The sequence below is a fragment of the Ruditapes philippinarum genome, unplaced genomic scaffold, assembly GCF_026571515.1.
Source record: "Ruditapes philippinarum isolate M1 unplaced genomic scaffold, ASM2657151v2 ctg983_1_1_1_1, whole genome shotgun sequence".
Taxonomy (NCBI): domain Eukaryota; kingdom Metazoa; phylum Mollusca; class Bivalvia; order Venerida; family Veneridae; genus Ruditapes; species Ruditapes philippinarum.
This window is the reverse complement of record NW_026855502.1, coordinates 91,821-109,672: the sequence shown is the minus strand read 5'-3', so window position 1 is coordinate 109,672 and position 17,852 is coordinate 91,821. Positions and strand designations below refer to the sequence as shown.

Below are 17,852 nucleotides of genomic sequence, written 5' to 3'. Positions count from 1 at the left end.
AACCCGAACTTTAAGAGTTTCACAAACTGTATATAAATGAAATTTATAATAAATTTAAAGACAAATCATGACTTTTGATCAACATGTAATAAATTTATCTGAAACAAAACAAAATTCAGTAAAAAGAATCATTAAATAACAAAATAGAATATTATACCTCATTTGCGTACGCCCTTCTATATTAAATATGACGTCATCCAGTCCATATAAGAATTATGGACCGGCCCCGGTCTGTATGCGGTTTATGGACCGGATGACGTCATATGAAATATAGAAGGGCTTATGCAAATGAAGTATAATTTTGAATTATAAAGGACCCTTTTTCAAGAAATATCATTTACATATAAAAGCCTGTTAATAATTAAAAAAAAGTCTCTTACTTTACAATTCTAAAATGCCAGATTCATAACTGAAAAAGTCTTCTTTCTTAATTAATAAGATGTTAGTTTTATTTCAAATCTATAGTCTTCATGTTTAAACCAAATGTACATTTTTACTTTTTAACTTGAAACTTGTCTAACAATGGCTCTCATGTGAGCGACTTAAGCCATGCTGAACCTTTTGTTTATCTCAGTACAAATGTACTTAGACGAACATATAAAAAACCCAATAAATAAAGTCTGTTCTGTACTTTTATACAGTTCAAATTGAAATTGTTGACATTATTGGGTGTGTGTGCTGTTGTGTTTTTTTTACATCACCTACATACATGCAGTTGTATGGTAAAGGCCTTTTAACGCCATTGACCCTTTCCATTGAATGATTACATTTGGCGAAAAATACTTCATGACTGTGGCGTCTATGTCTAGACTCTAAGTCAGTATCTCAGTACATTATAAATATGCAGAATAGAACACATAACAACCAAAAAAATGGATATTTATTTATTAAGCACACACTTCGAATCCTTGTAATATTGTGATATAATTATTGAAGTACTGTAAATTGTTACTCTATTCACATTGATAATTATTACATAAATTATTTTTTTTAAAATACATATAAATTTATCCGTTTATTATTAGTATAATTATATTCCTGAAAAAAATAACAGTTTACATTTCATTTTTCAGAGCTCAGAGATGGTTTGATTGAATTCTACAAAACGAGACACAGTAAAGTTTTCCTGTCGCCCCTGTTCGAAGAAAATGACACGCCTTTGGCTTCTTTCTACGTAAGACCTGAATTGAACTTAATAATCTCAGCCCCGATGAGAAATGATGAACAAACACCCGTCATTTCATTATTGGAGATGTTTAAAACCGGAAAACAAGCTAACCGAGAAATACATGTTATTGCTGATGCTGGTCTCGGAAAAACTGCATTTTCAAACTATCTGGCGATCACGTGGTGTCAAGCTCATTTTCCAGATGAAGACATAATTCAATCTTTTGAAAAGGATGATATAGACTGTATGCAGGAATTTGATTTCTTATTTCTGGTCTTACTGCGAGATTCCAACAATTTATGTTCTATAGATGACCTCATATTTAAAACAATTGTTTCAAATTTGGGTCTACAAGAAAAGCCTTCCGAGAATTTTCTCCTTAAAATTTTGAAAAATGAGAAATGCCTCATTATACTTGATGGACTGGATGAATGGACCCACCCCGAAAAGGAATGTGACAGATCGCCCCGATCGATCCCCCACAGGAATGATCGAGAAAAGTGTACAGTACTGACCACTACGAGACCATGGAAATTAGGAGAATTGAATCTAAATCCGTGTCAAATAGGAAAAAAGGTAGAAATTACACGATTAAGTAACGACTCGGCGGTCACGCTTATAAGAAGGATTTTACAAAGATTGAAATCTCACCAGAATAAGGACTTATTAGACAGTGACGTCAGGCAGTTCATACAAACAATCAATAGGAGACAAAACGCCCAGCTTGCTTTTGTGCCTCTTCTTTTAATATATACTATTTGTTTATGGTGTGACGGTATTCAAATAGGAGATTCAAAATGTGATCTGTATATAAATATAGTCGAACTTCTTTTATCGAGAACGATTCAGATCCACGTTGAGCTTCAACAATCGTGTGACCTTTCTGAGGGTAACATCCCTAATTGTCTTGCTGAATATAAAAACTGCAGGAAATATTACTCACTCCTAATGTGTTTGGGGAAATTAGCTTATTATACGTTATTCAATAAAACAAGAGAAAACACGTTGGTATTTGATGGATCAGTTGCTAAAAAATATCTCTCAACAGACGAGATGAAATTCACCCTTCACTCAGGAATGTTGTCAGAAAGTACATCTAAAACATTAACAAAAAAGTTTAGTAAAGTGTCATTTTCCCACAAAACAGTTCAGGAATTCTTTGCCGCCATATTTATAAGTTCTGAAAATGAGGCTCAGAAAATTGTTGTAGAAAAATGTAGAAATATTCAAGACATTCTGGACATGTCAAAAATTTGTGAATTTATAAGTGGAATGAATGCTGACCTGATGTGTGCAGTATTAAATGATTTGATGTCTGTAATAAATGAAGACGCGAAAACACGCGACTATAGAACAAGGACAGGTCGCGAGGGCGCCATGTACTATAATCCATTGTATAACATACAGATAATGTTCATGTCGTGTTTACAAGAAATGCCTGAAAGTGAAAATATTCAATTATGTTTACAAGATTTCTTCATTGACGAGAACACCGAGCACAATGAGCTGTTACAACGTTTGTTAAAACAAAATAAAACCAACATAAAATCACTTTATATAAACATCGACCCTTATACTTCCGGCAGTTTACATGAAATTATAGATTTATTCTCTCTCACAGATCTCAGTCATATACAGAAACTTTACTATTATGGTGACAGGAGGAAGGAGGCTGAGATAACCCGGATTTGGTTTCCCAGTTTACAGTCCGTTACTTTGCAGGATGACGAATGGACAAATGATGAAGAAAATCTGAGTGAAAATTTGGCGCGATTACAAAACATAAAATATTTATATATTTACAAGTTCATGTTATCTCACAAAATACTGGAACCATTTTACAATTTTATCTCCCGTCAAAAATCAATAAAAGAGTTAACATTGCATGGGTTAGACTGTAAAGAACATGGCAGCCGTGATTGTCAGAGATTGAACTTGGACTTATCTCAACATTCAACTCTATCAAAGTTACACTTGCAGGCGTTACCTTGGAGGCTAAAATTAAATTTATCAACAGCGTCATTAGTTAATGTTACGTTGTGGAGAATCAATCTAGATGAAAGTTCATTGTTACTGTCACGTGACATGTTGAATATTGAACGTGTGGAGTTGTTGGGTATAGAAATGTCTGCAGAAAGTTTACAGAACTTTATTACCGTGCTGAAAAATCTGCCGCAGTCAGTTACAGTAGAGATGGACGCCATTACACCGGAAACAGAATATGACCGTGTTAGAGAAAATATTCGGAGTTCACAAACTTTTCATGTGATACAAGACGACGACCATGGCTGGCGGGGACGGGTGATTGAGTTCAAAACAATAAAACCAAGTAAAGAATAAACAAGGACAAACATTGTAAAATAAACTGAAGGAATTACTTAAATAATTTTAAATGAAAACAATTTAAAAATGGACACTTAAAAAACAAAATGGCGACTTCGTTTACGTTATACATGTACTGTATAGTTTGGTCATTTAATTTACAAACATTTATTTCTGTTTAAAGGTTTAATTAAGTGACAGTTGTTTATAAATAAATAAATAAAAACATTTTAAGAGGATAAATTATTCAAGGAAGGAAGTTATTTACCGGAACTTAATGGATTTAACTTGGAATTAGGATTTGGAAATATTTCACAGGTAAGACATTTTTTTATTGAATTATTTTTTTATATTATTTCATTTTACATAAGTATTGAAATAGATTATTCAAACTGAACTAGATCTATAATATAAGATTTTCTTTTAATTAAGTAATAAAATTTTATATAATAAATTAATAAATAATTCCACTTTTAATATTTTTCTATAAATTTTTGATTTTTAAAGTAGATTTTATAGTTAAAATAAAACCTTCTATTAACTAAGTCAGTAAAGACATATATATATATATATATATATATATATATATATATATATATATATTATATATATATATATATATATATATATATATATATATATATATATATATATATATATATATATATATATATATATATATATATATATATATATATGAACAGTTGTTAAATAGCTACAACCTCAAATATTTTCAAAATCCATTGACATGTGGCTTTGAAACTTTGTAGACTTGTTTGCCATCATGACAGTAACCTGTAGACAGGAGGAGGTAACTCTTTCAAGCAGTTTGACAGAATAATGCCACCTTTTTTACTTAGAATTTACATTAGAATGGACGTACTACTTCAAATATTTTCAAAGTCCATTGACTTATGGTTTTGAAACTTTGCACACTTGTTCACCATCATGCCCCAACCTGTAGACAGGAGGAGGTAACTTTTTCAAGCATTTCAACAGAATAATGCCCCCTTTTCAACTTAGAATTTACATTAAATTTGCGCACCTCCTCAAATATATTCAAAGTCGGTTGATATATGGCTTTGAAACTTTGCAGACTTGTTTGCCATCATGCCCCCAACCTATAGACAAGAGGAGGTAAATTTTTCAAGCGTTTTGACAGAATAATGCCCCTTTTTCGACTTAGAATTTATGTTACAATTTGCGTATGAACACAAATATTTGCAAAGTTTATTGACATATGGCTTTGAGACTTTGCACACTTATGCACCATCATTCCCCAAATATGTAGACAGGAGGTGGTAACTCTATCAAGCATTATGACAAAATTATGCCCCTTTTTTCGACTTGGAATTTATGTTAAAGTTTGCATATCACCTCAAATATTTTCAAAGTCCATTGACATATGGTTTTTAAACTTTGCAGACTTGTTCACCATCATGCCACAACCTGTAGACAGGAGAAAGTAACTCTTATAAGCATTTTGACAGAATTATGCCCCTTTTTCGACTTAAAATTTACATTAAAGTTTGTATACGACCTCAAATCTATATGTGAAGTCCACTGACATATGGCTTTGAAACAAGTTGAAATTTTATACACATGTTTGAGAGCATAATAGGTCACTCTCCAAGGCATGGATTTGAAAAATGTTTGGCCCTTTTTAAACTTTAAAATAAAATATTATTTTGCATAAATTATCAAGGCTCTTTTACAATCAAGCACTGAGAATAATCGAGCATGCTCACTCAGTCCTAACGATAGCTCTTGTTTCTTAATGGAATGTCTTCATACTTGGACATTACAGCCCTTCTGAGTGCTCTTGTTTATTTATATGTGTTTGCGATGTAAAAGTCAGATTTTTTTCATTGTTTCAAATATGTCCGACTCATATTTACAAAAGGGTATTTTGATACCTATTCACCAGAAAACGTAAAACATTTATTCAAGTAGGCAAGAGTTTTAAATCATGACGTCACATTTCTTAACGGCAGTTATTAAAGAATTCTGCCTCCTGTAATATTATTTATGTTTCATGGAAATCAGTATACCACACACGTACTTGTAAGTAAAATGTTGAACTAGATAAGAATTGTACAATTTCGTCAAAAATTTTCAATTTATACAATATGTGTTATTTCTTGTTTCAGTGGCCTTGGATTAAAATTTCCGATTCTTTGGTGTGCAGAATCTCCCGTGACATTTTATATGGAGCATTGTGTGATGATAGATCAATTTGTAGAGATGTATTTGAAAAACATCCTCTTGTCTTGGTAAGACTTTTCAAATATCTTTTTGATGGACAGCCTAATAAACTGTTTATGTAAATTAAAGGCCCATTATGCCCCGATATGCTTTTATTTTAAATTCTCAATAGCTGTCTATTTCTGGTGTTCCGTTAAAATTTTCCACAAGTTACCCATTAGCCAATGACCTAAATCACCTTTTGCTTCTTGTAATTTTTGGCATTGAGAAGAATTAAACAGATATAGTATTTTGTATGGAAGTCAAAATACTACTTTGTTTACATTTAATTGCTACTTTTTAGACATTTTATTTCACATTCAACACTTCTTCAGGTAAAAAGAATCTAACAAGTTTTTAAACTGTTAGTTAGCAGTAACAAAACATGTTTTCCCTATCTTAAGAGTTTTTTTTCCATTCTGAGGCATAATGTGCCTTTAACATAGTTATGCTCACTTAGAAGAAGTGGGGTACATTGCACTAAGTGATTTATTGCATCACACTTATCAATCGGTTGGTTCTTCTGTCAGTCGGTCGTAGTCAAATCCGTTTCCAGTCAATAACTTAAGAACGCTGCTAACTTGGTATGGAGATTAGTTATGACCTGCAGATGACCCCAATTGTTTTTAGGTCAGAGTTCAAGCTCACATTGAATGTCAAAATCGTTTACTTTTACGATCAATAACTTGACATCCAATGGGTCCCTGGCCCTTAATGTTCACAACTGCTTTGGTTTTGGCCAGTAGATGATTCCTATTGATTTTGGGGTCAAGGGATCAAAGGTCAAGATCATATTTATATTGTATTTCAAAACAGATTCCAACCTGAATAACTTGACAACTAATAGGCCCTTGGCTATAAATTATCCCAGGTGCATTTGTCTGGGCTAGTAGATGATTTCTATACACATGCCAGTATGGGGTCACTAGGTCAAAAGTCAATGTAAAAATGACCTGACACCATGACTTATTGGCTGCCAGTAGGAGACATAGATGCTTTACAAACATATCTTGTATAATAGAATCTTGAAGATAATTTCTGTGAAAATATGCAAAGATAAAGTGAATAATTCCCACAATTCCAGAAGGGATTAGGAAGTATTTGTTGAAGAATTGTAATTCATACAGTCAAAAGCATATCAATGATTCTATCGATATCGTAATAATACTAAATATCAATGACAAATTGATATGTCGAGTAAAATGTATCCATAGTTCACCTTCATACACTTTAACATAGAACGTGTTTTCCCTATGATAAATGTCTGTCACTGCATTAAATCATAATTTGTACTGTATATCAATGCATACTGCATGCATGCTCAGATTTCTGTTGGTCTTTAGCTTGACTGAAAAAATATATCGAAAGCTGTCCTAGTCCTAACCATCCCAAGTTGGGTTCATCTACGTCGGTATACAGATTTTAAACTTAACTCATTGTTCAGTATTAATATCTTTACCAGTTCTTTCTTCCTTATTAATAAGGTATAAACTTCAATTGTATATATATTTATTGTATGGCTTTAACTTTTTAGCTCACCTGTCACAAAGTGACATGGTAAGCTTTAGTGATCGCTTTTCAAACGGCGTCCGTCCATTTGTCGTCCATCCGTCCGGTTCAAATAAATGCCCTAGGGTCAAAATTACCCGCCCCGGGGGTCATTGATTGTCCTTATTTGTATAAAGTAAAAACTTAAAAAATCTACTTTTCAAAAACCCAAATAGCTAGAGCTTAGATATTAAGCTTGAAACATCTTCTAGTGGGTGTCTACCAAGTTTCTTTAAATAAAATCCCTGGGGTAAAAATTGGCCCTTTATGTATCTATTAAAATTTATAAAAGCCCAAAGAGCTAGAGCTAAGATATTTAGCATGAAACATCTTCTAATGGGTGTTTACCATTTTTGTTCAAATAAGGGCCCTTGGGTTAAAATTTGCCCCGCCCCAGGGTCATTGATTTTCCTTATATATTTATAGTAATTACTTTAGAAATCTTCTGATAAAAAAACTGAAGAGATATTGTTTAGATATTAAGCATGAAATTACGTCTAGTGAGTGTCTACCAAGTTTGTTCAAATAAAAGCCCTGGGGTCAATATTGGCTTCTCCCAGTGGGCGGGTTGTGTTTTCTTATATGTATATAGTAAAAACTTAAAAATTCTTCTCTATAAAAATCCAAAAGAGCTATAGCTTAGATATTTATCATGAAACATCTTCTAATGGGTTTTCTTACCAAGTTTGTTCAAATAAAAGCTCCTGGTTTAAAATTGACATTGGCCCAGTGGTCTATATACAGATGAGCGATTTCAGGTCAATTATGGACCTCTTGTTTATTTTTTTAGAAGAATTTACGTCAACTTTAAATTCAAATGCCATATAACCCTATCAAAATAATATGACCATTATATAACCCTAGTGTTATATATAATCAGAAATATCTTCACCTTTTACTTAGAATTTTCTTTATGTCTTTTTTTTTTAATTTTTATCTATATAATGTGAATATTTCTTCAGGGATTTAATTCATATTTAAAAGTATGTTAGTAATCAAAGCATTATCTTGTGAAATTAGAACTCTAGCTATTGTGAAATCCAGAACTATTTTTATGTTATTTTTTATCTATATTTTAAGAATAATCTTTATATGATATGAATAGTATCTACTTTAGACTTGATATTATTGTTCTTTGTCATTATTCACATCATTTATGATCAGGTTAATAACTCAAGCACCTTTATTTTAAGAGTAATTTCTTCTTTGAACTTATATTTATTTTAAACATTTCTTGTTCTTATCATTTTTTTATTAGAGCATAGAAATCTATGTTTAACTTATATTGACATGTTATCGTGCAAATTATGTGGTGCAAAATATTGAGCATATTTATTATTATTATTATTATTATTATTATTATGAGTGTTTTTTTGATAACTTGATACAGAAATATATTTGTATCATATTTGATTTTTTTTTCAGTTTTGTCTTCCCTTACTGGTCGATTTATTTAGTAGAGTGTGTGTCGTCTCCTCTGCAAGCTCTTGTTATTATCACTGCTATAAAATATGTAAATTAACAAAATATATAAAGTTCATCAAGTAGCGACGGTTACCGCCGGTAAAGTTTTAGACATGCCCATTTTAATGTTTATATTCTTTGCTAATTTTATCATTTTTTGCTCGACTTTTTTTGAAAAAAAAAGAAGAGGTATTGCTATAGTCGCGGCGGCGTTGCTTTTGCCGTTCCCGTCTGGATCATAACTTTTTTATTTCTTGATGTATTGTCTTCATACTTGGCCACAACAACCCTTGGGACAAGACCTGTCATTAGACCATACTAACCTTGACCTTTAACCATAAATGAGCTTGACCTTCAAGGTTAAAAGTCCAAATTTTGCTTGTTCATGCTGTTATTGGCTGTAACTTTATATTTTCGAATGGATTGTCTTCAAACTTGACGGTCAAAATTGTCATCGTTGATTTGTTAGACATGATAACAGAGAACAAACTCTATATATGCGAATGTTGAGCTTGTTTTAATGTGTAGTGCAGTTTGTGACTGTATATAAAGCTGTTCTGAAACCATCATTTTTGTGATGGTGGATGAGCAGTGGCTATGCTTTCATGACTGTTCTGCTAGGCGCTGTGCCGTAATTGGACTGGCATATCGATATGGTGGTATGTGTGTAATATATTCTCTCAATTATATATATATATATATATATATATATATATGTATATATTATAATAAGTATATAATAAGTATATTTATATACAAAAATTTATATATAGACAAAACTTACGTGACAAGACTGACCGATTAAAAATTATAAAAATAAGGAACCGTTAAGATTTTGTTCAAACATTTCTTTGTTTGCCTTTAGAGAAAGTAAAAAGTCGAGCGTTGCCCCTGCCCGGCGGTGGGTCTTGTTAAACCTCTCATTGATAATGCAAAAGTATTGATTTTATTTCAATCCTGAATCGGTAATTGATTGACAATAAAGTAACAACAATACATTCATTTCTTTTATGTCACAGAATACATTCAGTCGCAAATCACAAAATTATATCGGATGTGTTTGCAGATCTTACTTAAATTCCAATAATATTTGAGCCGCGTCATGACAAAACCAACATAGTGGGTTTGCAACCAGCATGGATCCAGACCAGTCTGCGCATACGCGCAGTCTGATCAGGATCCATGCTGTTCACTTACAAACTCTATTACATTAGTGGAGAAACTAACAGCGAAATGCATGGATCCTGTCAGTATCCATGCTGGTGGCAAACGCATTACGTTGGTTTAGTCGTGACGCGGCTCTTTTTCTTCTTTTCTTTATTTGAAATATACTTGTTTACTCTCTGGACCGGCTCATTAACTTTAGGCCTCTTGGCGGAAACGTATTTAGCCTGCATGTACAGTAATATTTCAATGTTTTCCATAATACATGTATGGTGAATGGTTCTGTCCAAATTGAATGATTGACAAGTCAATTTAAGTAATTTGGATTGGTTAGCTTGAAAATAGACAAGAAAAAAATCTGTATATTCAAAACACATATAAATATACTGTAATTAGTGTAAGAATAGAAAATTCCTGCTACATGATGTTATAATTGTGACTTCTTGCTTTCCTTTATTTCAGAAAATCAGCTATAATAAATCTACAGGGACAATGAGGACAATCACAACTGTTTGGCTTTTTATCCATTAATCTCCGGATGATTATCAGCGGGTTGTTCTGAACGACAAAGAAGTAAAAGTTCTTAAATAGTAACCAATCTTATAATTTTACACCTGATACCTGGCTGTTCGGGGGACAAATGTCAAATAATTATGTGATTAACAGTCGCAGAAAAAACCCTAAATCATCATTACTTGCCAATACATTGAATAACTTTCTGGTTCCTTGCTTAATGGAAGGAAACAAAATAGAAAACTTTTGCATTACACAGTTATCTTGTATCTGTTTTGTACAATTAGAATTTGAATCTTGATAACAATTACACCAAGACCACTGTTAAATATTTCAGTATTCCTTTGAAAAAATCTTTTATGTAAAAAAGGTCTTATTTAATAATTTAATTTATGAATTAGATATACAGTACATGTATAAATTTGTTTATGCAATTTTAGAATAATATTATATAACAAGAATTGTTAAGTAATTTTTTATTAAAGGCCCATTATGCTTCAGAAATTATGTCAGTTTTATTTAATTTTCGAAAACAGTTTCAAAAAATAAACCCTTTTGCCATATACATAATTTAAAGATAGTGATGCTGATTTTTTTTTGTTTAGGCAATTGGTATAATTAAAGTGAATCAAAAGTAGTATGATAGTCAAAATACTACTTAAAGTGTAATGCCCCCTTCGAAAAAGAGGGGGTATATTGTTTTGCTAATGTCAGTCTGTCTGTTGGTCTGTCCGTCGTTAGACCACATAGTTTCCGCTGAATATCTTGACAACTGTTTATCACAGAGTCTTCATATTTCACATAGTGATTTGCAATAACTAGTTGATGATCCCTATTGATTTTGGGTCACTTGGTCAAAGGTCAAGGTCACAGGAGCCATAAATGTCAAAATGGTTTCCGCTGATTATCTTGAAAAGCATTTATCACAAATTTGTCATATTTTACTTAGTGATTGGCCATAGCTAGTAGATGACCCCTATTTATTTTGGAGTCACTTGGTCAAAGGTCAAGGTCACAGGAGCCATAAATGTCAGAATGGTTTCCGTTGTTTATCTTGAAAAGTATTCATCACCAAGCCTTCATATTTCATTATTGATTGGTCATAACTAGTAAATGACCCCTATTGATTTTAGGGTCACTAGGTCAAAGGGGGGCCTTGAATGGTAGTATGATTTCTGCTTATTTTCTTGATTACTATTTATCACAAAGTCACATAGTGATTGGTAATAACCAACAGGTATTGCTTTTGGGGTCACTAGGTCAAAGGTCAAGGTCACAGAGGCGTTAAATGTCAGAATGGTTTCCGCTTATTATCTTAAAATCTATTTATCACAAATTCTTCATATTTCACATACTGATTGGTCATAACTAGTAAGTGACCCCTATTGATTTTGGGGTCACTAGGTCAAGGTCATAGGGTTCTTGAATGTAAGTATTGTTTCCGCTCATTATCTTGAAAGCCATTTATCACAAAGTCTTCATATTTCTAATATTGATTGGTCATAACAATTAGATGACCCCAATTGGTTTTGTGTCACTAGTTCAAAGGTCAAGGTCACAGGGGCCTTAAATGTCTCATTATCTTGCAAACTATTTATCACAAAGTCTTCATTATTTTTGTTTCCATAATTTAACATTTCCATGTACCCATTTATGGAAAGTTTCTATAACAAAATTATCAATAATATGAGTCAAGGGCTAGAAAAGGGGGCATATATGTCGTTTGACATTTCTTGTTTACAATTTATTACCTTTATTACACATTACTGCAGGTTCAGAGATATTTTCACTTGTTAAACATCTAAAATACTCTTGAACAATTATCAAAACATTATTTAACAAATGCTTGACTTTTCTAGATAATATTTATTTTCTGAGGCATATTGTGCCTTGTTAGTATAGCGCAGTGGTTGTTGCGTATGGGGGTTGCGTTCATTGAACGCTGCATTTCCTTGTTGATCGTGTTTATCATATTTTGTTAATTTGCCTTAAGGGTATTACAAATGTATTGTTTTGTAAAAAGATTTTGAAGTGTGTATGATAATTACAGATTTGTTTTTTTACAGTTTCCTTCTTCTTTGTAATAATTTAGTTTTCTGAACAAACATTCACGTAAATTGTTTTTATTTTTGTGATACACGGAAATTATGTATATGAAGATACATTATAATTCATAATGATTTTGACAGGTTATATTACCCAGTATAACAAGCTTCAAGTATATAACCCGAGTCACAAAATGATGGTTATATAACAAACAACATTTCATGCATGGCCATATAACATGTTATATGTCTTTTTATCCAAATAATAATATTGCTATCTTGCTCCCTTTGCTTTGAAACAATTAATGGTAATATGCATTTGCAGTATATATTTTTAGTTATAAAGCTTCTCAATTTGTAACAGCTGTTTGCACATATAACCTCAGCTGATAGGTGAAGATTATATTGCTTACAACTGTTTAAATATGGCCATATAAACCTATAAGTAATTTGATAATGAATTTATAATACAGCAAAGTTCCTTCATTATAGAAAATAAAAAGTTCATAAATTGACAGAGAGGAATATATAAATGTCATGCTTATCCAATGAAAAGTGACGTTTCCAGCATACAGTATTATTTCATTAAACTGTATATTTGAGTTACCATTTATTATGCCCCCGCCATGTAATGGCCGGGGCATATAGTGTTACCCTGTTCCGTCCTTCCGTCATTCCGTCATCATCAGTTTCCGTTCATAATCTTAGTAACGGTTGCACACATTGAACTCAAATTTGACATATAGATATGTCATCAGAAAATATAGGTCAAGTTCGAATTTGGTCATGGTTCAATGATTTTTGGCAGAGTTATGCCCCTTTTACTTTGAAAATGATATGAAATTTTCAGTTTCCGTTCATTATCTCCCCCAACGTAACAACACATTCAACTCAAATTTGACATATGAATATGTTATGAGAAAATACAGGTCAAGTTCAAATTAGGTCATGGTTCAATGATTTTTGGCAGAGTTATGCCCCTTTTACTTTGAAAATTATATGAAATTTTCAGTTTCTGTTTATTATCTCCCCAACAGTACAACACATTCAACTCAATCATATGGAGATGTTTTTGGAATGCCCAGGCCAAGTTTTAATTTGGTCATTATTCAATGCTTTTTGGCAGAGTAATGCCCCTTTCATTTTGAAAATTATATGAAATTTTCAGTTTCTGTTTATTATCTCCCCAACAGTACAACACATTCAACTCAAATTTGACATATGGATATGTTTTTGGAATGCCCAGGCCAAGTTCGAATTTGGTCATGGTTTAATGATTTTTGGCAGAGTAATGCCCCTAACACTTTGAAAATAATATGAAATTTACAGTTTCTGTTCATTATCTACCCAACAGTGTTACATATTCAACTCAAATTTGACAAATGGATATGTCAAAGGAATGGGCAGGTCAAGTTGGAATTTGGTCATGGTTTGATGATTTTTTGGCAGAGTTATGTCCCTTTCACTTTGAAAATAATATAGATACATCTTAGGAATAAGCAGTTTAAGTTTGAATTTGGTCGTGGGTAAATGATTTTGGTCAAACTTAGCTTTCTTGAATGCTGGAAAAATTTTGAACTTTCAGTTTCAGCACTCATACTTTTGTGGAAATGTATGTAACCATTATTTTGGCTACATATATGAAATATGCTATTTTCAAAAGGTTGAGACTGAATAATTTCAGTGCCTTAATTGAACATTGTATGAAAATGGTTTGTGTTAACATTGAAAAGTTTTAAGGGCTTTGAACTTAAAATGAAAACAATAATTTGTGCAAAATAAATTGGAACTAAATATAATAACATCTGAAATTTTGGCTGCAAGCGGGGGCATCCGTGGCATGATGACACATTTCTAGTTTATTTTTAGCTAGTGTATGTTTAATTTTATTTGTAAATAGTCATTGTTTGTGGAGTGATATCACTTTAAAGCTGAATGTCTCATAGATAAGGAGTACTTTAGAATATTGTACAATTTAGAGATAAATTTGATAACAATATTAGCAGATTTGAGTATATTAATGACAATACATATTGCACTTCTGAACAATAGCAATATCAAATTGCACGATTTTTCTAAATTGTACATGGTATCTATAACGGATAGATATGATACGAATAGCATGCATTTCAAGCAGCTTCCTTTTGATTCTTGATATTTTTCATGAAAATTTTAAAATTGTATTTAAAAGTTAAATATTGTGAAGTGAAAAAAGTAATTGACAAATTGCAAACAGTGCCTATAATCCATGTAAATTACAAAAAAATGTCAAAATATGCTGTAATACCTATTCTTATGTTAGTAACGAAGAAGTATGTTGATGTTACATTCTGTATTTAAATAAGTCATTAATCATACAAAACATGTAAATTATTGATTTAATCCTATATATTTTTACTTTTCTTAAAATCCTAATACAATATTTTCAAATTTAATTTTATTGAAATATTTTAGCATCATCTGGAGACAAGCAGCTTTAAAGAGTTGAATATATGTTTTATTGGAATACGTTTATATAGATATGCTTATTACATAAATTTCTGTGTTAATATCTGTATAGAATGTTAAATAATAAGAGGAAATTTTTTCGGTTGAATGAAATATTTTTAATATATTTTCACACAACATGATGAAATTCCATATATTTCACGAGCCAGAAAGGCGAGTGAAATATATAGAATTTTATCATGTTAAGTGCAAACATATTCTATATTTCACGAAAAAATAACCTTTTTATTTAGTTTTTCCTTCAAGAATAAAAGTTCTTTACGAATACACCTATTTGCCATGCAGTTGCAATTGTACGGAGTGCAGTCATGCATTGATTATCTATAGGTGCATGAAGTGGTTCAAATTCAATACACAATTTATCACAGCCATTAAACCGTCTTGAAAAAAAAAAAACATAGCCAGATAATTTCTGATGATAATTGAATAGCTGAACTCATTGCAAAAGAGAAGCATCTGAAAAGGTAGTCCTAAACATATATATAAGTTTTGATTTCACCCACTTTCATATTCATTTCTCATATTTGTATTTTCACAAAAATGATATGTGTATTTAGCTGATATAGCACAATATGTTACAGGTTGAATTAAATAAATTCTTTTATTTTTCCTTCTACTTGAAATTATTAAAGCGACAGGCCTCCAGATGTTTATATTATTAACCCTTTAAAAAGGCCCCCAATTTTATCTGGAGTGTGATACTTAATGTTTTTGAAATAGTTGTATATTTTAATTTTTTGAAACTGCATTGGTTGATATAATTCATTGAGAAAAAGTGCAGTACACAAAAAGGATAATTTTTTAGTTATTGCCCCTATTGTTTTTAAAGGGTCGAAGTTTATCTTCTTTGTATACCACAAAATTGTATTTGAGATATATACTGGAAACTTCGAAAAAAAAGTTTTGTTCTAAAGATGTCCTTTGTTGTCGTCATTTGTAGTTTGTCATTTTGTTATAATTCATGTTGAATTGTTGTAATGTTTCTCGTTTGCATAATTTTCATCCAGAACTTAATAAATCAAAGCTTTAGGTTTATTATTTTGAAACGATTGAATGATTATGCAGTTGACAAGAATACCAAGTCTCCATTTTATAATAATGAATACTTTTTTTTCTTTTTGTTCAATAACTCAAAACATTATTGAAATATAACAGCTTAAATTTGTATGGATGAATATCTCTTATATTAGTAAAATGAAGAAAAACAGAATCCTTAAAGAACGCACAAAAAGACAAAATTGAAAAAAAATGTTACAGACTGAGCTTTAAAATTGTAATCCCTTTCACAGGTATTGGAATGTCAATACGCCAGTTTTTTTTTTTTTTTTTTTTCAAAATTTTATCCAGTCTGCTATGGCGTCCTTTTGTATATTTTATATTTTTGTGTAAATTAAATGCTGTTTAATGGTTTATATTTAGTTTAAATGATTTCCATGTTTTCTTTCAGTTTGTCAATCAAATGATGACATCATTATATTTTTTTTTCACATTCAAAAATAGCTAGACAACAGTTGCAATAACTATTTAGATAATAATTTGATAAGAAAAAAACATCTGAATACATACAATTATATATATGCATTAAACATTGTACAAATTTCCAAAACCGGGGAGTTAAATGAAACTTCACAGGATTGATATCTTATTGATTGACTTCTTATTGGCTAAGTTATGAACCCTTAATGGTCGATTTTTGAGATAAATAAACTTGTCAGAGCTTCATCTCCAAAAGCTCCGGGGTAATTTCAATGAAACTTCACAGGATTGTTTGTCACCATCTATTTGATATTTATGTATCAAGAATAATAAAATATTTACATCCTTAATTTATTAACCTTTTTTGTCAAGCTACCTTTTAGACATGTCAATATTGAGTTGTTGGTATTTATAAATGAAACTATGTGTCATATGCCCCTACTGCTGTGGGTTCGAGTCCCACCATGGACTATGTATTCTTCTTGTAAGGTTGCTATCCAACTTGCGTACAGAACGTTGTTGGCTCTACTTAGGTATTTGTTTGTGTCTGCAATAATTCTCGGAGGGCACTTGATGACTTACATTATAATAAAAGCTTGGAATTCGCCATATAACATCACATTGTTGGTGTGACGCAGAACTCAACACAAAAAAATGTCAGTCTTCCAACAGTATAGAGCCTGGTCAGACTTCAGGGATGTGCAAGCTGGCCTGGCTCTGTATTGGTAGCTAAGATTTATCACTCATTTTTATGAGATAACTATATCATGTCACTGTTTATATACTGTAAATATTAGGCATTATTTCACCAATATATATAACCATATGATATTGTTGTTTGTATACTGTAAATATTAGACATTATTTCACCTACGGATATAACTGTATTATATTGTTGTTTTTATACTGTAAATATTAAACATTATCACATACCTTTGCCGATTTTGCGACTCCGTAAAAATAGTACTGCACGGCCGTGCATATATTTTGATGTGACGTCATTCGTGCATATATTTTGATGTAACGTCATTTGCGTTATATAAGCATTGCGTTAAGAGGCGCTAAATGTTAGCATTTTACTATTGGCGCGTCAATGAAAAATGGTTCTTTATCACTTTAAACGGTCTTTATTCTGGTATGTGATAAATAGAATATTAAATTCGTGTACGTTCATTACTAAATTTATTGAACTTGTTGCATAAAATATTGTTATACTCGCCAAAGTCTCGCATAATATGATTTTATTCAACTCGTACAATAAATTCTGTACTAAAATTACTAATTCAATATCCTATATTTATGTACCAAGGTAGATAACCAAATCATGTCAATTTTTGTTTTAATGATGATGCTGTTAGAACTGAATTAAGTTAAGCAATTGGAATATGTTAACAACATAT

The 17,852-nt window shown here is 31.3% G+C and overlaps 2 protein-coding genes across 2 annotated transcripts in view; both read left to right on the top strand.

Moving 5' to 3' along the window:
• LOC132743563 (structural maintenance of chromosomes protein 2-like) overlaps positions 1 to 17,852 on the top strand; it is a 96,259-nt gene that overhangs the window by 28,070 nt on the left and 50,337 nt on the right. The window lies entirely within an intron of this gene.
• On the top strand, positions 1,032 to 15,864 carry LOC132743560 (uncharacterized). Its single transcript, XM_060732089.1, has 3 exons — positions 1,032 to 3,808; positions 5,641 to 5,763; positions 10,373 to 15,864. The coding sequence occupies exon 1, from the start codon at positions 1,211 to 1,213 to the stop codon at positions 3,506 to 3,508; it is 2,298 nt and encodes a 765-aa protein (XP_060588072.1). The 5' UTR covers positions 1,032 to 1,210; the 3' UTR covers positions 3,509 to 3,808; positions 5,641 to 5,763; positions 10,373 to 15,864.